Source organism: Molossus molossus, unplaced genomic scaffold (genome assembly GCF_014108415.1).
Source record: "Molossus molossus isolate mMolMol1 unplaced genomic scaffold, mMolMol1.p scaffold_m16_p_1, whole genome shotgun sequence".
Lineage (NCBI taxonomy): Eukaryota > Metazoa > Chordata > Mammalia > Chiroptera > Molossidae > Molossus > Molossus molossus.
In genome coordinates, this window is record NW_023425344.1 from 3,721,942 (window position 1) to 3,747,569 (window position 25,628).

Here is a 25,628-nt window from a genome sequence, read left to right on the forward strand (position 1 = left end):
AGAAAGTTTTACTTTATAATACACTTGTTAACATATGCTTTCTGGAACTTAGGGTGTCTATTACTCAGATACTAAATCTCAGCCTTTATTTTTATTCTATTTTTTCATTTGTCCTAATTATTACCTGCTGTTTAATATTAACCATAAGTTTAAAAACCATTTTAGCAACATAGACATTATCTAAGGAATTTATTTTCATATTCAGTGACTATGTTGTAGGAATATGTTAATTACTTACATACCCAGTAGTTGCCAAATGTTAAATGTAGCTTACTTGTTCTTTCAGCTTCTGAATCAGTTCTTCAATCTGTAATCAGTGACCTACCTGAAAAGGTATGAATGTTAACAACATGGAAGGTCCGTGAAAGTGAAGGTTGAGATCTATTATCAGACTTTTCATTATTTGTGGTGAAGTGAGGGTCATATCTGTTCCATCAACCACAAAGACCTGTGATAAATGACACAAAAGCCACCTAAGCCATCTGCAGGCTTGAGGTCTACTGTCTAGAATCAGCTTATAAAACAGATTAAGATCAAGCCCGCAGCCTGCTGTACCTGCAAGTGGTCTATGTTGTCAGGGTGAAAGAACAAAACCTAACACCAGTCATCCACACGAATGATTGAACTGTTCTGTTTGAAGGGAAAGGAACACATGCCCGGTAGGTAGCTACGGCTAGTTTTTCACATCAGCCTTGTAAAGGAGGTACTCCCAAGCCCCTTTCTTGATCCTGTTCCTAAAATAATGAGCAACAAGTCTTATTTTAAAACCAACACAAAAGGAAATATGTCAAGTCCTTTTCAGAAGGAAACATTTAAAAATTTTATTAATATTTGAACTATAAACCACACCTTCGCAACCATTAGATAGACATGTTTGCTATGGGCAAATTAAGGTTCTGATATTATACTTTCAAATACAATAAATAGTTGCAATAAATCGGTACATTTTCTCAGAAACTGTACAATTTCCTTCGGTTTACAATCCATATGGACAGTTTAATATAATGTTAAATAATTTACCACCGACCACAACACTAAGCGATAGCAAAATGAATCACCATTAGGATCAAATTATAACAAAGCTTTAATGGCTCAGCAGTTTTTCTAGAGAGTATATAAATATATAAATCTTGAAAAGGTAATACTGTTTGTTGAGCTGTAAAATCCATAAAAATAACAGTTTTGCCACAGTGCACCGACAAGTTTATTCATTTTGCTAACCCGATGGCTCCCACCAAGCAGCTTTTGGGTTAACACTGGAAGACATAAAAAAGCATAGGCCGTGGGAGACAGAGTGTGCACATAACAAATCCCACACTCTGACATCCAATGTCTATTAACTGGACTTGCAATCGATTTAATTAATCCTCGAGATAATCTCAGGTGGCAGCATCCTCTTGCAGTGTGGTCGGGCCGACTCAGATCAGAGGTCGTTCGCTGCAACAGGGAAAGTGGTCCTCGGTGCGGAACAGGACGGGGGGTTCGTAGCCGGTGGGCTGGGGCCTGCTGGAGGGCGCCTTGTTGAAGATGGAGGGCACGGGAATGGTGTGCAGGAGTTTTCTGAATGCACTGGGGAAAGACCCCAGCTCGGCCTCCGCCCGGGCCACTTGCTCCTCCATTCTGGCCACGCTGGCGCCGATCATCCCGACGAAGGCCTCGAGTCGGTCTATCTTGCCGTAGACCTGCCGCATCTCCGTGGCCTTGGCGTGGATGCGAGGCACGCCCTCGCTGACGACGTGGGACGAGTCGCCGCGCAGCATGTCCAGCATGCCCACGAACTCGTCCACTCTGGTGAGCAGGTCCTCCAGGCTCGCGTCCAGGGCCTCCACCTCGGGCCGCGCGCCCGCTCCGGGCAGCAGGCAGGCGGCATAGCCCGCGGCGGCGCGGCGCAGCAGAGGCAGGTCGCGTCCCGGCGCGCCCAGCTCCGCGCCCTCGTCCTCCCACGGCCCCGACGCGCTGCTGTGGCTCTGGGACACGTTACCGCTGTCCACCTGGGGCTCGGCCTCTTCCACCGACGCCTCGCGAGAGAGCCCGCGACCCGCGGAGCGACCCTCCATAGCCCGCCACTTCCGGGCTGCCAGCCAGCGTCCGGCCTCTGCGCACGCGCACGCACAGCAGCACGCCCTGCTTCCGGTCTTCGCGCGCGCGCGCGCAGCATACGCCCCTTCTTGCGGCACGAGCGCGCATGAACGAGCGCGCGCACGCTCACACTCGCGCGCGCCCAGTGGTCTGTGCGCACGCCCTCATTTAGAACCTATTTAAGATGCAAAGGGTAGCCCTGGCTGGTTTGGCTCCGCGGTTAGAGTGTCGCCTGCGATCCAGAGAGACCCGGTTTGGTTCCCATGAGGGGCACGTACCTCGGTTGCAGTTTGTCCCCAGCCCTGGTCGGGTCGTGCGGGTGACAGCTACTCAATGTGTCCCTTTCACGTAGATGTTTCTCTCTCTCTCTCTTCATCTCTCTCCCTCCTACTCTACCTGAACAAAAAATGGAAAAATGTTCTTCGTGAGAATTTAAAAGAAAAAAATGAAGGTGTATCAGAACAGTAAAGTGCATACGTCGTATGTGCGCAGATTGATTAGTTTTTGCATATCCATACAACCGTGGGGCCTCCGTCCAGATCAAGAGAAAGAACATGTCCAGGGCCAGGAAGGGTTCCTTCCTGTCCCTAGTTTCTTCTTGCTGTCACATGGTTGGTGCTTAATACTCTTTCAAAGAATGAGGGCCAATGCAGTATGTAAGTTAAATTTAAATTTAAACGTGTATGCTTACCCATGCAGATCATTCAAACGGAAGTTTCTGGCTTAGACACTTGGGCTATGTCAGTTCAAACCATTTTAAAATTTATTTTACCACAGTTGTTTTTATTTATTCATCAATATTACTTAGCTTCTGCTGTATCCTGGGCACTGTTCTAGGCACTGGGTGATATAGCACTGGACAGACAGTCCAAAATCTCTCCCTGGAGCCTCATTTTAGTAGTGGAGATGCCCAGAGAGCAGGAGAAATCGAGAGGATGTTACCTAGAGACGAGTGTGTTCATTTCTTCAACACATATAGTTCATACACACACACACACACACAAGAATTTCTCCATCTTAAAGCTGCATCATTTGTCTCATCCTTGTTTTCCCCAGTTGCAGCCCCAAATGTAAGCCCCCTCCCTGGTCCTCTCTCTCAAATTTTCACCCTCAGAATGTCCCATCTTTTCTCCCTTATGGCTTCCCTTCCTCCCACCTATTTACAGACTCTAACACCTACTTCAACCAAGGTCTGGCCTCTCTGCAGCCTCAGTGTGTGTGTTCCCCACACACTCCACTTCCTGGGGGAAGCCCTAGAGAAGGCTGCAGTTTTGCCAGGTGGTTGCAGTTCCTAAAGGGATGGGTGTGTGTGTGTGTGAGTTTGTACAGCTGATTTTTGTTATTTGCAGTAGTTCTATAAAGTCACCGTAGACACTGAATTAGCAAACACTGAATCATTGCCCTCAGGGGAAAAGCAGGGTTAGGTTCCTGCCAGCCTCTGGCCACATTTACATCAACCAATCAATACATAATCTTGTTTTATGTGTGTTTCTGTTAAAAGACACATTATTTAATATGTACTGTTGGTTCATTAACATTAAACTCACATCCAATGGCGCTGTAACACATGCCTCAGTGAACCTGATTTACCTTACGTTTTTCTCTGTGAGGCACCCCACAGACTTCCTGTGCTTAGAAACATGTTTATATATATGATAGGTAATAGAACTGTAGATGTGGGTGTCTATATAAATATATACTTACAAATATTCCTTAGTTCTGTCCATTGGGAGGGTCTGGGAGCAGTGACACCCAGTAACAGTGAGCACACTTAGCTCTTAGATCTTGGCTTCTAAATGCTATTTTCCACTACAAGGAACTAGGGCTGCTTGGAGAAATGATCAATTCCAGAGCCAGGGCAAGGGAAATATAAAATGTATCCAGACATCTTTCTATGGAAGAAAGAAAGGAAATGTTCAGAAAACATTAGTGATATATCAAAAGGACACAGAGGCCAGCTTGAATAGGCTCCCACTGGCAAATTAGGGATAATTTGATCATCAGAACAAGTAATAGTAGTAACCAATACAACTCCTTGAATAAGATGGGAGACTATGACTTTGTATAATTATGAATACATGAATAAATTAAATGCTTCGGGAACAGAATACGTATGTACTTCCAAAGTACTCAATACAAAGTGCCCATTAGTTATAAAAGCGAAACGAGTGAATAACTCCATGATGAAGTATGTGATTGGGCCAGTGGCAGCCAGTTCAAGCCCGCTTCTGTGTCCTGATATATTCCGGTCATTCTCTGAACATGTCCTTACTTTCTGTCAGGACAAGATGTTTAGATACAGCAAGACATATCTGGCCCCAGCTCTGGAACTGACCATTTTTTTCAAATACCATCTTAATCTAGTGATCAAAGTGACCACGACCGGTTAGAGGGAGGACTGAAAACGTGTGCCATCTGATAAGAATGTCATTTCTGCGACATTCTCACCAAAGATACATGACTCAGACCTGGTGGCGAGGAAACATCAGACAAACTCAAATGGAAAGAATTTCTCCAAGACAAAAACAAAAACAGCCTGTAATCTGCAAAGTGACAGTCCCAGGGTGGCCAAGCAAGGAGAACGGATCCCTGGAGACAGAAGTCAGGGGCCAGAGGGCTATGCTGTGGAACGGGGCCTGGTGCACACCCAGGACTGGGCCAAGGAGGGAGGTTCCCAAGTGCATGTGAACGAGGGGCCCGGGAGGGAGGATGGCAGCTGGGAAGGGGGAGAGGGCGTGTAGCTGGGCAACAAGTACTCAAGGCTTTGGCAAGAGGGAGAGGGAGGAATGTTCTAGAAATGCCCGGGGCCTTGGTGTGTAGGAAGAGAGCCTGCAGGAGAAGTGGGTGCTGTTTTCCTGACAGGCAAGGCGCCTTGTGGATGGGGCGGGGTGCTGGCGATGGCGCAGCAGTCCCTGCAGGTCGGAGTTGTTTCTGAGCAGGAAGGAGTGACATCGTGGTACGCTGTGGTGGAGGTGGTGGAGGGCAGCTCTTTGGGTCCACTCTTGTGACACCGAGAGGACCCAGGCGACAGGCCTTCAGAATGTAGTTGTGAGTTTAGGCTGGGACCAGCAGACAGGGCACATGACTGGCTGTGTTCAGCCAGGAGGTAGCCAGCCCATGGTGGTCCCAGTACCCACGGACACTATGGCACTCCACCTGAAGAAGGTGAACGTGCACAGTCCTCACTTGGGGGACACAGCTTAGCCTAGGACCAATTCTGAAAATCATCAGCAGGGGGCGCTGGTGACAGCCCAAGCCTGGCTTCTGCTGGAGAAAATCAAACAATTCCCAAGCATGATAGTGGAGAGACACTTGACATTGGCTAAATATATATATTTTATATACATACACATCTCCTAATTGTGGAAGTGCCAGGCTGGTGCAGCTCAGTGGACTGAGCGTTACCCCATGGACTGAGAGGTCCCAGTTAAGATTCCCGGTCAGGGCACGCGCCCGCATTGCAGGCTTGATCCCCAGGAGGGGGCGTGCAGGAGGCAGCCCATCCATCCATGTTTCTCACATCGATGTTTTTTCTCTCTCTCTAAAATAATAATAATGAAACATATTTTAAAAATTCTGGAAGCAGCCCAGGTGTCCATTGATGAATGAATGGATAAGCAAAATGTATTCTGTCCATATAAAGGACTGTTATTCAGCTTTAAAAAGGATGGAAATACTGACACACTACAACTGGGATGAGCCATCTGGGCTGAACCTGGAGGACACTGCGCTCAGTGGGCTGAACCAGGTACCATGAGAACTGCATGAGGTCCCGAGGGTAGTCAAATCCCGGAAAATGAAACAGTGTTTGCCAGGCGCTTGCAGGGGGTGTTGGTTAATGGTTTGGAGTTTCAGTTTTGCAAGATGAAAGTTCTGGAGATCGGTTGCACAACAAGGGGAGTATTCTTAACACTACTGAGCTGTACATTTAGAACTGATTAAAATAGTACATTTTGTCATATATTTTTACCACAGTAAAAAAAAATTCTCCTTTGACCTAGTAATCATAGGTTAAAAATGGAATTTATTTTGGGGAAATTATCTGCACTTAAGATGAAGATTTATGCATGAAAATATTAACTGTAGCAACTTTTTAAAAACAAAAAATAAGAACTATTGTTACCGGCGAGAGGAAACCTCGGCTCTTGTCTACTTGAAGGAAAAACTTCCACCAAGAGACGAAGTACAGCAAAGCGAGAGCTGACCGGCCGCAGCGAAAGCACCCAGGACAGTGGGACAGGGACCGGCCGCAGCGAAAGCACCCAGGACAGTGGGACAGGGACCGGCCGCAGCGAAAGCACCCAGGACAGTGGGACAGGGACCGGCCGCAGCGAAAGCACCCAGGACAGTGGGACAGGGACCGGCCGCAGCGAAAGCACCCAGGACAGTGGGACAGGGACCGGCCGCAGCGAAAGCACCCAGGACAGTGGGACAGGGACCGGCCGCAGCGAAAGCACCCAGTGGGACAGGGAGGGGCGGCGCAGAAGTGGCAGGAGAGCCCAGGCTGCGTCGGCTCCCTGGGAAGTCAGGGAACAGGGGCCTTGGAGACGGGCAGGGGTGAGCCCGGGACGAGCTGCCCCTGCCCACTGCTCCCTGGTTGCAAGTCTCCTGGGGTCCCCGAGAGTTTAAGGGACAAGGAGGGGAATGTCTCCCCAGAGGGAGAGCACATAGCTGGGTCCTTTGTCCTGAAGGGTTTTATTTCTCCCTGGCAGGTGGGAATCTCAGGGGAGGTCTCAGGGGAGGTCTCAATAGAATAGTCATTACTTTCCAGGTGTGCTCTGCAGGGTCCTGGTCTCCACTGATTGGTGGGCCCCAGGGCAGGGGGTCATTATCAATGCAGCTGGTCCTTGATGTCACTTGTCCGGCTTTGCTGCTTTTCTGGGCCTGGGGCTGAACTACAAGGAGGCCTGGATGCTATCTCTAGGGAGGAAAAGGCAGGGGGTCCAAACCACCTGACCAGCAATATGAAGGCTCAGGGGTCCAAACCGCATGACCAGTGAAATGCTAGGGGAGGAAAGGTGACCCTGGGGGCGAGGTCCTTGTTCTCCCAGTTCTGCCCCTTGCTAGGCACCTGGAGCCTTCCACCCTGGTGACCTGCTGTGCCTGGCCATCGTCCTTGCTCGGCTCGTGCCTGTCTGCCTGCCTGCCACACTGTGTCCTTAATAATGAGCAAATGATGGCACCCTCCGGCCAGTGAACTCGTGCAGCCGCTAGACAACGCTGACTGGACATGGCGTTGGCTTCACGAGGGCCTGGAAGCAGGTGTCCCCCAGGAAGTTGTGAACTCCAGAGAGGTGACTGTGGACTTCACCCACGAGGGGCAGGTGTTCTGCATCCTGCTCGGGGACCCCGGAGAGGGGCCGAGAGAGGCCGGTCCCTTGGGGCAGGGGTCTGTTCTCCAGACCGACGTCATCTCTCGGCCGGAGGCTGGGGAGCAGCCACGATGGGGTGCAGATGTTCCTGGGCAGCGGCGCAGCTGTGGGGACTGCACGTGCCAGAGAGAGGATCTGCCTGGGAGCAGGGCACTTTGAGGGGGCCGGCCCCTGAGCGGGTCCTCTTGTCTTCATGAATGGGAGCTGGGACTTGTAAACACCTGTCAAAGAAGCCCCAAGGACCCTTAAAGGAAGTGGCAGGTGGCCATTTTCATGCTCCAGCAGTCTGGGTTCTCGGTGGGAAGGCACAGAACTCCCCCCCCCCCCCCGCCCCAGGTGATGATGCAGAAGAGACTCCTCCCCTTTCAGATGGTGAGTTGTTCAGGGTTGCTGAGGCCCGAGAGCCAGGGCAGACTCCGGAGCCGGGAACTTCTCCGACAGCCGTGCTGCAGAACCCTGGGCAGTTGCTAGGCCCCCCTCTTGGCATCAAGTGCCCGACTCCAAGTCTGGAGTGAGGGCAGAGTGTGGGGGTCCCAGGTCAGGCGCCTGCACCCCAGCTACAAGCGAGGCCGAGGAGTAGGGCTGTGGTGTGGGCTGCAGCTTCTGCAGGCTCCTAGCCGGCAGGATGTGGGAGGGAGCAAGAGGAAAGAGAAAGCAATTTCCACGCTGGTCCACACTTGCAGTGCCCCCACGTCACGTTGACTTGCCTTTCCACGCTTTTCTTCAATGTGTGTACCTGCTTCTACCTAATGGAACGCAACCCTCCCTCTACAAAAACATGGGCCACCCCTTCCCCCTTTGGAGGGACCCACCAAAGCCTCCTGTCAGTGGTGCAGCTCATTCCTGCTCTGCTGGTACATCTTCACACAGAAGAGGCGGCTCAGCCGTCTGGACCAGGTCACATTACTGACCTAGTGCGCAGGACCCCCCTTGAGTCACCGGGTGCTGTCTGAGGACTGTGCCCCCAAGCCGTGAGCTCTGGTGAGGTGGCCAGCTGTTCACTGGTTCTGATTCCTCCTCACTTACAGCTCGTTTCTTCCCTAGTCTGTTACTGCGTTGCGGGAGAAGAGAAAAGGTAGTATTGTACCATTACAAAGATGTCACCTGAGCCCTGGCCGGTTTGGCTTAGCAGCTAGAGCGTCGGTCTGTGGACCAGAGAGTCCTGGGTTCGGTTCCTGCTAAGGGCATGTACCTCGGTTGTGGTTTGTCCCCGGCACGGTTGGGGTCGTGTGGGTGGCAGGCAGCAGGTCGATGTGTCTCTCTCACATCGATGTTTCTCTCTCTCTCGTCCTCCCCCTCTCCCTCCTGTTCTATCTGAAGATAAATGCAAAAGTGTCCTTGGGTAAGGATAAAAAATTTAAAAAAGATGTCACCTGAAAAAACATGTGTGGAGAGCTGGAAGATGGAGGGGCCAGTGTTTGCTGACCGACTGACTGAATGAACGGAGGGATTTCCCACGATCCTCCCTGGGGTCCAGTAGAGGGTGGTGATCTCTCTGTGCTGACGAATCAACATAAGCAGGGACCATGCCTTACCCATCAGGCTGGCACAGGGTGGGCACTCAGGAAACGGCCCGCGAATGGACTCTTACCAATGACCCATGTCCTCCCTTCTCTGCGCCTGCCCTGGGCAGGGGATGAGCATGCAGTGGCAGACCAGCGAGGTCTTCGGGTGTGTGTGTTGACACTGGGGCTTTAGGAAATAATCAGCGTCTCTGAGACCAGGCCCCTTTGGCAAACATTTTATTCATCAGATGGCGGTCAGCTCTCTCAGCCCAGAGAAATCAGTGCAGCCAAGAGCTTTCTGGGAGCCGGCAGCCCTGAGCCCCCTTCAGGGACCCAGGTCTGCAGGGCGTCACTTGGCTCCCCCCTGTTGGAAATACTTGTGACAGGCAGAGGTGAGCGCAGCCACAAACACGATGAACTCGTTGAAGTCCACCGTGGCGTCTCCGTTGGCGTCCAGGTCCTTGAGCAGCTTGTCCACGGTCTCCTTGTCCCTTCCGCTCTAGAGGAGACAGGGGCAGGGTCAGCGAGGGGGTGCCCGCGGGGGCCCTGGCCTCAGCCACCACGGTTGATGGGCAGAGGGAAGGAAACCCGAGCTTGTGCCAGGGCCGGCTATGCGCAGCGGGCACCTGGAAAGAAGACTGGGGGAGGGGCCCTAGGTACCTGAAGGGACTTCTCTGGACTGTCCAGTGTGCTTTCTGCACCATGGCGACCCCCAGGGAGGCACGGACTCGCAGCCCCTCCCCGGCACCACTAGCTCTGTGGGTGCGGCCTATGGGAACTCTTGGCCACGTTTACTGAACACCACCTCGTGCGGGCAGCGAACACCCCTGCGCCTCATCCCCCAGGCAGGGAGGTGCATCACCGGCTACAGGCGAAGAGAGAGCGCAGAGGGCGGAAGGGACCCCACTGCCCCCGGGAGAAGGGGGAATCGGGGGTCAGACGAGGCACCGAGCCCCAGGTCTTCCTGCAGAGGGTGGGGTGAGGTGTCAGCCTGCTCACGCGGCAGAGCGCGCCGAGCGCAGGAGGGGACCCAGCACCACCACAGTGCAGACCCCAAAGCAGCAGCAGGGGGCGCTGGCGGCCCAGCCCCCGGAACCGGCAAGTTCTATGTGATCAAATCCTGGTGGCGCCAAGTAGCCCCACAGCTGCCCAGAGCGTAGGATGCTCAGGCCGTGCCAGGCGCGGGCTGGGCCTCGGCGCCACCACCACAGGGGACTCTGCTGAGCGCACGCTTCTCCAACTCTGCGGGGCGTCAGCATCAGCTGGGGGCCCGGCCCGTGGAAGGGCAAAGCCCCCTGCTTTGCCGGGTTCCCTGGGAACTCTGTAACCCACGTTTGAGAATCCCTGGCCTCGCGGGTTCTCAATACGTGCTCCCAGGACCACCTGGGTGGGGCCGGGTGTTGCATGAGGGTCAAAGCCGGGGAGCCCGCGCTACCACATTAAGTCAGGAAAGAAGTGGAATTGCACGTAAATTAGAAATTCATTCACATCGACTTTCCCATGGGGAGAGGCTGTGTGTGGGGGGATTTCTTCCCTCCACATTTCTGTATTTTTACATCGTCCGCCACAGACAAATTTATAATAGAGAAAAACAAACGCATTTTATTTTTTAAAAGTATATCCTCGTTGCTTGCATGTCCAGGGAAAGAGAAGCGTAGTATATGGCCAAGGGGACTCCATGTCAGCACAGGCCTTAGCGGGCAGGCGGGCAGAGTGGGTGGAGGTGGAGTGGGGAGAAGGACGTGAGGGGAGGGCAGGAGGGAAGGAGAGCAGGGAGAGGAGGCAGGGGGGCAGGCCCTCTGTTTAAGTGCCCTGGGGAGGCCCCTTGTGGACAGACAGGTGGCAGGATGGGACCTCCTCGTTTGTATCCCTGCCAGGCCCCCTAACATCAGGCACCGGGGACTGGCGAACAAGCAGACGGTGGACAGGGATGTTTGTGGCCAGCAGCCTTGCAGAGGGACAGTTCCCAGAGATGGCCCTGGATTCCGTCCCTGTGCCCCTACCCCATCTTCCACCACTCAGGTTCTCGCCCCATTCCCTGCCCTGGGGCCCCTGCAGAGGGAGAATCCACAGCCTCGTCCTGCTGAGAAGCCCGGTCCCCAGCTCTGGGGCCGCAGACATATTCCTCCACCAGGGGGACTGGCCGCCCTTCCTGCTGCCCTTAGAGCAAATGGGTCTTGACAGTTTCTGCCCCTTCTGTCTTCCACACCCTCCTTCCTCTTTCCCCCACGTCCTCCCTGCTCCCCATCACGACAGCCCTGCCCCGGACCCTGTGCCTCACCTCCAGGAAGCCCGGGAGCTCCTTCTCCATGAGCACCTTCAGCTCCCCCTTGCTCAGGCTCTGCGCGTTGCCGTCTGTCCCCGCGTACCGGGCGAAGACGTCGATGATCATGCCCATGGCTATCTCCAGTTCTGACATGGTGCTGGACTCGTCCCCCCGCGGTCCTCCCGATGGCTGCTGTGGCTGAGGAAATGGCCCACGGCGGCCTCTGGGTGCTTTATAAGGTCCAGCTTCGTGTTGACACAGAGGGTGGGACAAACAGGGTTGGATTGCTCAGCACACCTGCCCCTCCCCGTGCGCATTGCTCAGCTCCAGTTAGATGCATTGTCGCAACTTCCTGGTGCCATGGTCTGGAGCCCTCCCCCAGCCCGGCCTGGGTATAGGTGTGGGCCCATATTTTGCTGCACTTCCCTGTGTCTCAGGGTCCTCACTGAATTACAGTGGTGTCCCCACCTGGGGACCTGTGTGGTCTCTGGGTTAAGTGGGTGCCCGGCGAGTGTTTGCTGAGTGACTAATGAGTGCGCGGGCCTGCCCTTTGGCCCCCGTCCGTGTGAATAGCAGCCGGGCCGGGCGCTCAGTGGGTGGACAGAGATGTTGAGTGAAGGAATGTGGGCCGAGCACAGTTATGCCCAGGAGCCCGCTGCTGTTCAGAACCCCTGTGAGTCATCCCCCGGGCCAGCTCACACCGCAGCCCTCCCTGGAGGGCAGGCCCAGGGTTAGACAAGGAGAAGGTTCCTCTGGGCCTCCGTGTGTGTCAGGAGCGCTCCGAGTGTGGGGTCTGGGTCAAGTTTGTTTCATTTGGTTGCTTCCCATATGCACCGGGACCAGGGATTAAACCCACAACCTAGGTATGTGCCCTGACTGGGAATCGAACCTGAGACCTTTTGGTGCACGGGATGACACACAGCCAGCCGAGCCACACTAGCCAGGGCTGGATGAGCTTGAACTCCGTCCTCTAGTTGCCCTAGTGGGGAAGCTTGCAGGGCCCCTGCCGCCCACTGTGGAGGCAGGGGGAGGGCCTGGACAGAACCTGGGGGCAGGACCGCAGGGAGATCAAACCAGCTGCATACATGCGGCCTGGCACCAGCCTGGCACTTCGGAGCAGCTGGGCTGGCAGCATCGACTCTCCTTTGGGCATGTCGCTTCCTCCCAGGTGTCCTGCAAGGGGACCTGGCAGGGCCCCTCTGGGGATCGTTTGGGAAGAGGGAGGGGCCAGTTCACTCCTGTGCTGGGCGTTTCCTTTTAGGATCCCAGAGTTCCCCCAGGCTGTCGCCTCCCGACCAGAAGGGTGCGCCTCTCAAAGGAATCCCAGTCCTGATCTTATCAGTGCAGCCAAAGGGGAGAGCCAGCCTCGGGGCGCACTCAAGTCAGCCTTTCAGACTGTGGCCGAGCACTGGAGTCTGTCTGGAGTCTGTCGCCCGCCAGCCCTGAAGGGTGGCGCCACCCTCCTCAGAGGATGGGCCACCTTTCCAAAAGGGGGCTAGACTTAGACCCCGCGTCACCGGCCTCTTGGAGGAAAAGGGATTCTGACTCTTGTTGAAACCCCGGGAAGGCTACTCAAGGCTGTTCATGACAATGGAGCTAGGGAGAGACCAGGCTCAACACCGCATAGGACGGGGCAGCTGGCCATGTCTAGCCAGGGGACAGTGGGGCTGGGGGAGAGGCCCGTGGGTGGAAGACGACTAAGAGGAGACAGCAAGGGTAGGGGATTCTTGCTGAAGGAAGGCCAGGGACTTGCTGGGCAGGGGTGGGATTCGAGGAGCTGCGTCCGATTCCCCGGGGGTGGGGGTGACAGCTCACTGCTTCCGCTGGGCTAGGCAGCCTGCAGACAGGACGCGCTGCCGGGTGAGGGCCCAGAGGCGCCTGGCTCAGGTGTGGTCACAGAGAGTCCGTCAGGCCCGCAGGACAGCTCCCGGGCCCGCTGGGTGAGGACGTGGGACAGGAAAGGGCCCGGCTGGAGCTGCCTCCACAGAGCAGCTGCCCTCCCTGGGCCTGGTTGGCAGGAGGGGCCGGGCATGCCAGGGAGGGCTGCTGGGCAGTGCCTGCCTGGTCCGATCCGACACCCCCCCACCTTCCGCCTCTTTGCTGAAAAAGCGGGTGCTTTCTTCTGAACACTTAGTATGGGTGTATGGTTTCCCCCAAGCTTTGTTTTCAAACCTGCTGCAAAAGTCAAAGCAGGCCCTGCTCGAAGGCCTCCCTGGATGGAGCTCCTTGTAGGACTTAAAAGAAGTGGTGAGACATTGCTGCTGAGTGAACACAAGTAGAAGAGTATGCCGGGCGATGTCCCCTGTCACAGAGTCTCCGTGCGGGGGGGTAACTAATGTCCCCTGGGCGATGTCCCCTGTCACAGAGTCTCTGTGCGGGGGGGTAACTAATGTCCCCCGGGCGATGTCCCCTGTCACAGAGTCTCCGTGCGGGGGGGTAACTAATGTCCCCCAGGTCGATGTCCCCTGTCACAGAGTCTCTGTGCGGGGGGGTAACTAATGTCCCCTGGGCGATGTCCCCTGTCACAGAGTCTCTGTGCGGGGGGGTAACTAATGTCCCCCGGGCGATGTCCCCTGTCACAGAGTCTCCGTGCGGGGGGGTAACTAATGTCCCCCAGGTCGATGTCCCCTGTCACAGAGTCTCTGTGCGGGGGGGATAACTAATGTCCCCTGGGCGATGTCCCGTCACAGAGTCTCCATGTGGGGGGATAACTAATGTCCCCCGGGCGATGTCCCCTGTCACAGAGTCTCCATGTGGGGGGATAACTAATGTCCCCCGGGCGGTGTCCCCTCTCACAGAGTCTCCGTGTGGGGGGATAACTAATGTCCCCCCAGGTCTTGACTCTATCACAAATGTAACAGAAATGACCTGTTCTGGAAAGCAAAGGAGACTGAATTGCATCATGCAGAAAAGCCTTCTCTGTCCCTGACCAGGTGGGATCACCCCACGGTCACGGTTCCCGGGTTCTCCCTTGCGGATTCCGTGGGGGCCTGAGTAACAGGAGCATGGGCAGAGCAGCGGACGGGGCTGGAGACCGTGAGGAGACGGTCCTCTGGGTGGGCCCAGGCCCCGGCAGCTGGGAGGGGCTGTCTCGCTGGCTACACGTGGACTCCTGGACGGGCTGACAGGGAAAGGACCCTGCTCTGCCCTCAGCACCCACAGGCCCCCAGCTCATCGCCCCCACAGTCCTCTATTCGCTGGTGCAACATGTGCGTGTCAGGCGGAACAGGGAAAGCAGAGACTTTTGTCCTCAACAGGGCCGCACACCTCCCCTTGGTTCCTGAGCCTGGTCACCCACTGCCCACCAGCACTGTCTGCCTGGCTGACCCAGCCGGCCGGATGCGGCCCCTCCCGGCCTGTGCGGAGCGGTCAGGGAACTGGAATGACCGGTTTCCTGCAGGCCCAGCAGGTGAAGGGGGAACGGTGAGCACACAGGAGCCGGGTAGTCACCAGCCAGGAGGCTCTGCCCAGGAGGCAGATGGAGCCCGGAGGTGCCCACTTCTGGGAATGTCTCCTGTGGGTCCGAGCCTGTGTGGGGTCGGGAAGTTCTGGGAGAGCCGCTGTGTGCGTGGGAACAGCCAGCCTCTGGGGGCCGGGCCAGCCGAGGTGTCTGAGAAGGATGTTGGTGCTCAGCAAACATGGCTGAGACCCCGTGTGTGGCCCTGGTCAGCACAGAGCCCGGCCAGCACAGGCCCCAAACCACGCTGGTGCAGCAAGTCCATGCAAGCCCTCAGGTCCCTGCACGGGGCGGGGGACACTCGATGAGGGAGACCCAGATCCTGACCTCAGGGGGTCTCCAGCCTGAGAGGGAGGGAGGGACAGGCAGCTGCAGGAGGGGAGAAGCAGAGGCAGGGGGACTGGGCCCCTGGAAGGTGAAGCAGAGGCAGGGGGACTGGGCCCCTGGAAGGTGACACAGAGGCAGGGGGACTGGGCCCCTGGAAGGTGACGCAGAGCTTGCAGAGGGGTGGGCTGGGAGGAGAGGGCACTGCTGAGCTGAACAGCAAGGGTGCAGGGCGCTGGGCTTTGGGGAGTGGAAAGCTGGGGTGGGGGGGGGCGGAGAGGGAAGCTCACAGATCAGGAAGGGGCCTGCAGGCTGGCCTCACCAGGTCCTTGTCTTCCAGGCTGGCCGCCCAGCCCTGGCTGCACAGCAAAGCTCCTGGGTGGCTTTAAATGCCAGCCGTCTGGGCCCCAGCCACCCAGAGCTGCTGGTTGTGCTGGGCTGGTCCACAGCTTCCTAGGGGACCCTGCTTCGCGGCCAGTGGCCCGGAGGGTTTTCAGCTGGGAGAGAGACCCTTGGGCAGCTGGATGAGGAGGGCGAGGCTGGAGGCAGGGAGGCCAGTGAGGGGGCTGCGGAGTAAGGAGTCATGCCCAGTTCTGGGGTCCTGCAGCCACCTGCCCAAAAGACATTTGGGAGCTGGTGGAGGCCTCTGCAGGAAGGAGAAATGAGAAGGAAGAGGAGGGGCCTCAGTATCTGTGCAACCTCTGTGCTTTGCAGAAGGGGAAACCGAGACTCCGGGCAGGGATGTGGGTGAACAAGCCCGCTCCTGACTCCTCTCCACTCACTGCGGAGACAGACCCGCATCAGAGCAGTTTTATCCCTGACAACTTCCGAGGTGACTCGTGGTGAGCGAGGAGGTTGAGAGAGTTCAGAAACTGCGTTTCTCAGGAACAAGCTGAATGTCAGGGATCACGTACCAGGAAGCTGTGAGGGCAGAGGCCTCATCTTGCCCGGGGCACACAGCTCCTGGGGAGGGTGGCGGGGAGCCCTGGACCCCTAGCGGCTATTTGCAAACCACAGTTCTCCGGGCTAGAAGGATAACGCAGCCTCCCTCCCAGCTTCTGGTGGTGGCTGGCAATCCTTGGAGCTTCTTGGCTTGCCTGTGACCTCACATGGCTTTCTTCCCTCTGTGTGGCCGTCTCTTCTCGTGACACCAGTCACAGTGGATTAAGAGCTAATTCAACTCCAGCATGACCTCATCTTAACTTATTCCATCTGCGATGACCCTACTTTCAAATACGGTCCCATTCTGAGGTTCTGGAAAGGACATGACTTTGGGGGACACCGTTCAGCCAGTACATCTGTGCAGGGCTCGGGTATACCACCCAGTGGCTTGGCATCGGCTGCCCTGGCACCGTAGAAAGCCTTATGCTGGCTTTGCTTTGATGCCTGTTCCTGTCTTTTATTTGCTGTGACACCCGGGACAAGTTCTGTAACCTGGGTCAGTGTTCAACAAAATAGTGATAATAATAGGTACCCCTCAGAGATGGAGAGTATCGAAAAGGGTGGGAGATGCTGGAAGTGTGGCAGGCAGACAGGCACGAGCCGAGCAAGGACGATGGCCAGGCACAGCCCGTCACCAGGGCGGAAGGCTCCAGGTGCCTAGCAAGGGGCAGAACTGGGAGAACAAGGACCTCCCCCCAGGGTCACCTTTCCTCCCCTAGCATTTCACTGGTCATGCAATTCGGACCCCCTGACCATTCATATTGCTAGTCATGCAGGTTAGAACCAACTTTTCCTCCCTAGAGATAACATCTGGGCCTCTGTTGTAGTTCAGCTCCAGGCCCAGAAAAGCAGCAAAACCGGACAAAGCTGACGCTGTGGCCGCCCCAGGATCCGTTGCGTTGACTAAATGACTCTCTGCCCTGGGGCCCACCAATCAGTGGAGACCAGGACCCTGACAGAGCACATCTGGAAAGCTGATGACTATTCTACTGAGACCCTCCCCTGACACCTCCCCTAAGATTCCCACCTGCAAAAGGGAAATAAAACCCCTCAGGACAAAGGACCCAGCTGTGTGTTCTCCTCCTGTGACATTCCCTTCCCCTTCTCCTTCCCCCACAGCACACATCCCCTAAACTCTCGGGGACCCCAGGAGACTTGCAACCAGGGAGCAGTGGGCAGGGGCAGCTCGTCCCGGGCTCACCCCTGCCCTGTCTCCAAGGCCCCTGTTCCCTGACTTCCCAGGGAGCCGACGCAGCCTGGGCTCTCCTGCCGCTTCTGCGCCGGGCCCTTCCTTGTCCCACGGTTCCCAGATTTAATGTGTCCCATCTAAATGTGTTTTTGCTGCGGCCAATAAATTCTTGCTCGCTTCGCTGCACTTTGGCTCGTGATTGCAATCTTCCCGTCAAGAAGACAAGAGGGAAGCCTGGAAGTCTGCGAGAGTGTCGGGCTGCAGCGCTCGGTGCGCATTCCCATTTCTCTGCCTTCTCTTCCCAGATGCTCTAGTATAACTGTGTCTGGACATTGACAAGCAAGCAGACAATGACATGACAGGGTCATGCCTGTGGGAGCCCTGAGGAGTGGCTAACCCCGCCAGGGAGATCAGGAAGGCTTCTGGAGGAGGTGGTGCTTAAGGGGAGGTGACAAGACAAACCTGGCTTGCTCAGCCCGGTGGTCTTCAGTGTGGTCCCCAGGCCAGCAGCATCAGCACCTCTGAATGAGAAACCCTGAGGCAGGGGCCCTAGCTGCAAGGGAGGCTGGGAGCTGGAGCTGGAGCTGGACAACCTTCCAGGTGATTTTTCCGACGCCTGCTCCAGAGAACCACTTACCTAGACAAAGGGAGGGCATTCTTACCACAGAGAATTCAATGTGAAAAAAAGTACAGTGAGAATTTCATGACTTTTGTTTCTCTTCAGTCTTAATGTTGCTGCATTCACAAGTAGGACTTGTGTCCCTTTGAGTGGAGAACAGAAACCGAGCCCATGGCACTGAGGCAGGCTGGATTCCTGAAATGTTCTTGCTGCTTTGAGACTAGGTCAACAGGCTAGAAGTTTCACTTATCTGCCCTTAAATTTCTGTGTTGAGTGCTTTTTCTTTCAATAATCGAGTTAAGTTTAACTTGCATTTTAAACAGAAGACATTCTGGAGTAACTTATATAAAAGAATGAAGACATAACATTGTAAGTCAGGTTTGAAAAATTATTCAGAGTGCCAGGGTTCCGAGCATGCAGCGGAAGTCTGCACGCCAGGGCTGCAGTAGTGGGAGAGATCCCTTCACCTTGCCGTCTCCTCATTTCTCTACTAAAATTTCACAGCTGTATACATTCAATTTATCCTAACCATACTATTCAGTTACACACTAAATTATTCATCCTAAAATGGATCCATTCATTAGACTGTAGGTTTAGTTAACTTGTGCATAAAAATGAAAACCAAACAAAATCAATCAGATGCTCTATAATTTTATGTGGCTTTAGCAATCAGCTTCAAAATACTCCTTTGAGCTCAGCTTCCAGAACGAATTAGCTTCTCTTCAGCTGTTGCTAGACAGAGCTGTGCCCAGTGTTGAATGTAAAGGGCTCTGATTTATCTTTTTAAAATTGAATTTATTGATTCATAAGATTATATAGGTTTCAGGTGTGCAATTCTACAATACGTCAACTGTATATTGTATTGTGTGTTCATCACCCCAAGTCAAGTCTCCTTCCATAACCATTTTTTTTAAATTCTCACCCAAGGACATTTTTGCATTCATCTTCAGATGGAGCGGGAAGGGGAGAAGGGGAAAGAGAGAGAGAAAGATCGATGTGAGAAAGACACATCGAGTGGTCACCACCCACATGACCCCAACCGGGGGCAGGGGACAAACTGCAACCGAGGTACATGCCTTTAGCGGGAACCGAACCCTAGACTTTCTGGTCTGTGGGCTGTTGCTCCAACCGCTGAGCCAAACCGGCCAGGGCTCCTTCCATAACCATTTATCCCCCCTTTACCCTCTTAAACCTCCCTCCACCCCCTTTCCCTCTGGTAATCACTATGCTGTTGTCTGTGTCTACGAGTTTTTTTCTTTCTTCATCCTTCACCTTTTCCACCCAGCCCTGCAAACCCCTTCCTTCTGACAGTTGTCAGTCTGTTCTCTATCTGTGAGTCTTTCTTTTCTTTTCTTTTTTTAAATCCTCACCCTAGGATATGTTGATTGATTTTAGAGAGGAAGGGAGAGATAGATTGAGCGAGAGAGAGAGAAGAGAAACATCAATGTGAGAGAGAAACATCAATCACCCTGACCGGGGATTGAACCCAAAACCTTTTGGTGTGTGGGATGATACTCCAACCAACTGAGCCACCTGGCCAGAGCAGTCTGTTTCTATTTTATTAGTTAATTTTGTTCATTAGATTCCTCATATAAGTGAAATCATGCAGTACTTGTCTTTCTCTGACTGGCTTATTGCACTTAGCATAGTGCTCTCCAGGTCCATCCATGCTGTCGCAAAGGGTAAGCCTTCCTTCTTTTTTATGGTCACATAGTATCCCATTGTGTAAATATACCACAGCTTCTTTATCCACTCATTTGCTGATGGGCACTTGGGCTGTTTCCAGATCTTGGCTATTGTAAATAATGCCGCAATGAACATAGGGGTGCATGTATTCTTTCAAATTAGTTTCCAGTTTCTTCAGATATATTCCCAGGAGTGGAATTGCTGGGTTGTAAGGCAGTTCCATTTTTAATTTTGTTATTGTTGTTATTCCTCACCAGAAGATATTTTTTCCATTCACTTTCAGAGAGTGGAAGGGTGGGAGGGAGGAGGAGAGAGAGCCAGAGAGACAGTGATTGGTTGCCTCCTGCTGGCATCCTGACTGGGGACAGGAGTTGAACCTGCAACCCAAGTTCATTGCCCTAGACCAAGAATCCAACGCTTGACCCTTCCATGCGTGGGTGACACTCTAACCACTGATCCACGGGGGGCCAGGGCCACTTTTAATTTTCTGAGGAAACTCCACCGTAGCTGCACCAATGGTGCACACAGGTTCCCTTTTCTCCACATCCTGGCCAGCGCTTGTTTGTTGATCTGTTGATGATAGTCATTCTGACAGGTGTAAGGTGATATCTTATTGTGGTTTTAATTTGCATTTCTCTGATGATTAGTGATATTAAGCATCTTTTCATACGTCTCTTGGCCATCTGTACGTCTTTGGAAAACAGTGATGTTGCGGCAAATTTACTAATGTGTGCCAAGCTTGCTTGGGGCCTTAGGGACACATAGTTGATTAAGACACCACCCCATCACACACACACACACGCGCGCGCACGCACGCCCACGCGCGCCCACACAAACATGCGCACCTGCGGAGCCCTGATTCTGAAGACGTAGGGGCTATTAGGATTAGGGGGCGGGGGGGGGGGATGTCACCGCCTTTGAATACATTGTTGCGCAGCATTTTTGTCTTTCCGTGTAGGTAGATGGCGTTTGCATCTTAAATACGTGTTAATCCCGCGCTAGAGAAGCTCTCTAGGAGGAGAGCGTGCACCTGATGAGCTCACCCCAAAGCCAGGCTAGCAGAGAGGCGGGGCTTGGGAGAGTCGAATGAGGAACGAGAGCGCGCTTGCGTGCTCGTGCGTGCTCATGCGTGCGCGCGGTCGCGGAGGAGCTGGCTGCGTCGCCCTCCGTTGACGTGCGCGCGCCCGCCCCCTCGTTCTACCAGCGGCGTGACCGTAAAGAGGCGCGGCCGTGTCGTGAACGGGGCCGCAACACGCAGGGAGCTGGTTGACGGCCGGGACTCCATTTTGTTCGCCGCTTCTCAGCTCGCAAGTCGCTCCTTCCCGTGGCTTCTCCGAGGCGAAAAGTTTACGAAGGGCGAAAGTTGCGCAGCACGTTCTGGAGCCCCGGCGGTAAGCAGAGCGAGTCCCGTGCTCTCTCCGCAGCAGCGAGGAGGATGCGGCCCCTGGACGTCGTCGAGCTGGCGGAGCCCGAGGAGGTGGAAGTGCTGGAGCCCGAGGAGGACTTCGAGCAGTTCCTGCTGCCCGTCATCCACGAGATGCGCGAGGACATCGCGGCGCTGACCCGGGCGCGCGGGCGCGCGTACCTGCGCAACCGGAGCAAGCTGTGGGAGATGGACAATATGCTCATCCAGATCAAGACGCAGGTGGAGGCCTCGGAGGAGAGCGCCCTGAACCACCTGCAGGGCCCCGACGACGGCGCCGAGGGCAGGGCGGCCAAGCGGTGCGAGAAGGCCGACGAGAAGGCCAAGGAGATCGCGAAGATGGCAGAGATGCTGGTGGCGCTGGTCCGGCGGATAGAGAAGAGCGAGTCGTCCTGAGCGCGGGGCGGCGGTACGGCGGGGCGGGGGGCGGGCCGGGGGCCCGCACTCGGTTCGCCTCCGTCGTTCCCACGGGCGGACGGGGGGGGGGGCGTAGAGCGCGCCCCGTCGTTCCTGGAGCGGGGACGCGAGGTGCCCCGGAGTTCCCGCGCCGGTGCTTAGGAAAGATGTTTGTTTGTGGCTACGTGTCTGGCTGCAACCTGAGGTCGCGGTGCGCAGGGTAGTTGCAGGATAAGCAGCCCCACAGCCGCCGAGGGGACAGAGGCACAGTGCAGGCCCCTGGGGAGGGCCAGCAGGTGGGGTTTTCAGGGGGAAGGCCGACCGACACCCGGCAGGTGGCCCCAGACTCTGCCGGGAGGCTCCAGGAGGGGGTCCCGCGGGCCGGCCGGCGCTGAGGGTGGGGTGCGGGCCCTCGGGGTGGCCTCCTAACGCTGGCTTTCTCGCCTTGCACTTCAGGTTCACAGCCAGTGGGATCTGGTCCACCGGTGGAGATTGGCTGACACCCTGGAGAAGCTGAAACCAGAGAGCCTTTTGTTTTCTCCCTTCTTTTCTCTGTCTGTGCTCTGTCCTCATTTACACTACGTTTCTGCTGTGGTCTGCGGTTGATGACCTCAATATGAGTTTTGACTGTTTGATGTTTCTGTTTGGGGAAGTAACTTTTACTCGGGAAGCGCTCCGGCATAGGAGGAGTAGGGCCTAGATTGTAAGCTCTCGCAGCAGTCACATTGTTCCTGGGCTTCGGTTATTTCTGAGTTTTGAGGTGCTTTTTGCTCTTTCTTGTGTGACCTGATAGCTCCCTGGAACTTTGGGTCTGTGTGGGACACAGCTCAGGGTTGGGGTTCTCCAGCTCTGGAGGTGCCGAAGGAGCGGCTTTCCTTCTCGAAGATGACTCCATGCAGCAGCGCGGAAGAAGCTGACGAAGGGACCAGACTTCACCGGGAATGGAAGGGGTGATCTGGCTGGGCCTGGTGCATCAGAAGGAGGCGGAAGATGGCCTTGTCTATTCTGGGACTTGAATTTCTTTCTGTGAGACCAAAGGAGGAGAGATGTATTTTGTTCAAAATTTAAATTTTACGTGGCACACTATCTGATGTAACCTGTCTGGTCGGTTTGTTTGGACAACCTAACTCAGCTTTCATTGACATAGAACCTCCAGTAGCGGATGAGATCTTGGCATTCTGTACAACTTGATGTAAGACCCTGAAGCCTTTCAGGGGATAAAATGAGAGAGATTTGCAAAGGCCCTTGAGGGGCTGGGGAAGGAAAGCAAGGGCTATCTATCTGCATTGGACCCTAAAATAGACAGGGACTAGGTATCTTTAAGGTTCATAAGTTGTCCAGCTAGAAGTTCATTTGAATAGCAGACCTGACAAGTATTTGAGGTCAAAACCCTACCATGTGTTTAAAAAAAATTCACCATGTTAATAAAAGTATTCATTTGCTTGAAAAGACAAACGACCTAAAAAGTTATTGACTAAGAAATTTTATCTCTTTTAGAATGAAATCTCGTCATCGTTGCCAAATGGAGGATGAATTTCTTAGGTTTTTTATTCTCTCTGTAAACCTTTAATCACAGGGACGATTTGTCTCTGCATGTTGGGCTGGGAACTGAGTGAGGAAAGGAACCTCATATTCTGTGGTCCAGGCCCCTGCTTTTGGAAGCTGAGGTACTTTCAGTCTTTCCACTTTGAAAACAAACAATGGTACTCTAGTCCTTGCACTAAGAGTAAAGGCGTAGGACATAATTAGAGTGAGATGGTAGACAACCCCCTTCCAAAGTGAAGGACTTATTCCCCAGTTGCCCTCAGCTGGTCCACTTTCTTAAGTATCTTTGCTTAAGACCTGCCTTAGCCAAGGTCAAGTCCCCTTTCCCAGGTGGCCCATATCCAGTGATCTATGGGCTAGGGGTCTAAGCGCCCTATCCCTCTCATTGCAACTTGGGACAGCTTTGAAGGGCATCTTGGCTTCAGAGCTCCCTGTGGGGTCTGCGGAGGCTTTTGTTAGGACTGCATCCCAGCCCCGCTTCTCCCCCGCCCAGTGTTGGTGTACTTCCCTTCCACAGATGTTAATCCCTAGTAAACTGCACTCTTAACTTTCATCATAGACTATGCTTCCTGGGGAACCCAGTTCATAAGCGTGAAATGGGGAAAATGACAGTCTAGATACCATGTCTTAGGAGTACACTTAGCAAGTAAATGGTGAACTTAGCCTTAAAGAGCGAGTACAGCTTCCAAGGACAAGGAGAGAACGAGGGACATCCAGGTACAGAGAACTGAGAAAATGCAGAGGTTCAGAATTCTTTGAGTGCGTTCTAACAGTGGGGAGAAGTGGGTAGGACGGAATTATGAACCAGGAAACCCACCACCAAAGCTACATTTGGTGCGTTTGTTAAAACTAGGGAATTAACCTTGGTGCGATACTACAGACTATTCTGACGTCACCAGTTTTCCACAAATGCCTTTTCTGTTTTAGGGTACCACACTGAATTGGTAATAGATTTTTAAAATAGGTATTACAAATCGCACACAATTCAAAACATGCGACGTGATCACTCCCCAGCTTCCCAGTTCTCTGAAGACAAACATTTACCAACATCTTGTATATTCTTCCAAATATGGGTGTTTGAGCATATATCTATATTTAGTATATAAATGGTAACATAGCCTCTGAATTTTCTTAGTGTGTCGCTTTTTCCCCCCTAAAACAATAGTCTGAAAGTCTTACTCCACCTAAACATACAGGTGTACTTTTTAAAAAATGGCTGCATGTGTTTATTATACTATAAATGTTGAGTATCAGAAATGATTCTTATACCAGTCTGAGAACTATTGTCCTAAATTCTTTTCAGTAACCTAGTTCCTCTTCCTTGTGATTTCAGTCACAATTGCAAAGCAGTTACCAACGTCCGATTTCCCCAGCTCCTTAAGTCTGTCCTGGCTTGCCAGTATTTGGGGGAGCAATTGAATCTCTTGAGTTTTCTAAGCAAAAAATCTGATGAGGAACCATTTTGAGAAGCTAAATGGAGTATGGCTAGGGTTGCCAGGTTTTTAATGGCTCCGTATGTTCCTCATGAGGTCCAAGTTCTCTGTCAGAGTTCAGGTCATGGACGGCTGTGCAGAAAGGGCTATTGGGGGTTCTTGGACAGGTTCCCGAAGCAGGGAACTATCTGCTCAGGTACTTCAGGTATGACAAGTGTCCTTTTATATTAGAGTGCTGTTAGAAAGGATCTGTGGGAGCATGGAGGATTGTGTGATAGAAACTCCAATGAGAAGGAGGCAAAGTATGCAGAAGGTGTCAACTCCATTGGTCCCACACTTGGCCAGAGTCAGGCTGGGGAGAAAAACCACAGAGTGGTACTCCAGAGACTTCTGTCTCGGGATATTTCTTTAGCTGAGCTAACCCCTGGGAAGAAAACAAATTCTCAAGGACATTATGGGAAGACTGGCAACAGCCAAGGACAGTTAACTCTCTTGGGGGGAGGGGAACATTAACAAAAGTCTGACTCCAGGACAGTCTGAAGAGTTCTTAAATCTCCCAAAGATAAAGCCTCAGAATCCAGGCTGCTGTGGAACAGGGGCTGGGAGACTGGAGACCTGGCTCCCGGTCCCCTGCTACCTGCTGTCCGTGATCCTGAGCGGACACCGGCTCGTCTACGCTTTATGTGGAACTAAAGCTAAACTAGGGGCAGTCAGTGCCCGTCCGATTCTCCACCTCCCAGGCACATGGGAGGGTTGCACTCGCTAGCCCCATGGTGTGCTGGTGGTGGTGGTGGAGTGCGTATGACTCATTCTGGCCAATGAATTATGAAAGGAAGTCACATCCAAGCCAGGACCCCAAGGAAAGACCTTGCAGAGCTTTCTTCCCTCTGGCACGGGACCAGCTTGGTGGGTGATCATCAGCCTGAGCTCCTTAGATGAGCATAGCTCCCTGCCAGCCTAAGATGCACATGTAGCACAGGCAAGGAAGGACCTCAGCTGTCTTATCCAGGCAGTGGGTGAACATGGCGTGTCTTCAGTGTCCACCATCTTCCCAAGGTAAGTGGGGGTTCGTTACCTGGTAACACCGTGGCCAAGTAAATGGAAATCCAGCCAGGGCTTGCTTCAGCCACTGGCCAAAATAAGACACTCCCCGCCCCCCGCCAACCACGGCCAATTCTAGTTTCCATTCTTCTGATCCCCCTGGTGTTCTGTGGTTTCTCCTGATTTATGCCCCATTCCTGTTTTCTTCCAACTTTCTGTCCCACGAGTCACAAAATCCTCCATTCTATCATTCCCGAACTCATTCATACTATTCTTTATTTTAAATCTTTTTTTGTTTTTTCCTTTTTGTTGAACGTATTGGGGTGACACTGGTTAACAAAGTTCCAAGGT

General features: G+C 53.6%; 3 protein-coding genes across 3 annotated transcripts; 1 reads left to right on the plus strand and 2 right to left on the minus strand.

Annotated features, from left to right (window-relative positions):
* Positions 1 to 361: 361 nt before the first annotated feature.
* On the minus strand, positions 362 to 2,081 carry BLOC1S4 (biogenesis of lysosomal organelles complex 1 subunit 4). The gene is made up of 2 exons (XM_036275784.1): positions 556 to 2,081; positions 362 to 448 (listed from the first exon to the last, which is right to left on the minus strand). Exon 1 carries the CDS (start codon positions 2,055 to 2,057, stop codon positions 1,419 to 1,421), a length of 639 nt encoding a protein of 212 aa, XP_036131677.1. The 5' UTR covers positions 2,058 to 2,081; the 3' UTR covers positions 362 to 448; positions 556 to 1,418.
* A 7,073-nt stretch (positions 2,082 to 9,154) lies between these two features.
* On the minus strand, positions 9,155 to 11,469 carry LOC118641678 (S100 calcium binding protein P). The gene is made up of 2 exons (XM_036279119.1): positions 11,238 to 11,469; positions 9,155 to 9,455 (listed from the first exon to the last, which is right to left on the minus strand). The coding sequence occupies exons 1-2, from the start codon at positions 11,373 to 11,375 to the stop codon at positions 9,306 to 9,308; spliced, it is 288 nt and encodes a 95-aa protein (XP_036135012.1). The 5' UTR covers positions 11,376 to 11,469; the 3' UTR covers positions 9,155 to 9,305.
* A 9,234-nt stretch (positions 11,470 to 20,703) lies between these two features.
* LOC118633790 (MORF4 family-associated protein 1) lies at positions 20,704 to 22,709 on the plus strand. The gene is made up of 2 exons (XM_036267799.1): positions 20,704 to 21,271; positions 21,715 to 22,709. Exon 1 carries the CDS (start codon positions 20,875 to 20,877, stop codon positions 21,256 to 21,258), a length of 384 nt encoding a protein of 127 aa, XP_036123692.1. The 5' UTR covers positions 20,704 to 20,874; the 3' UTR covers positions 21,259 to 21,271; positions 21,715 to 22,709.
* Positions 22,710 to 25,628: the final 2,919 nt, after the last annotated feature.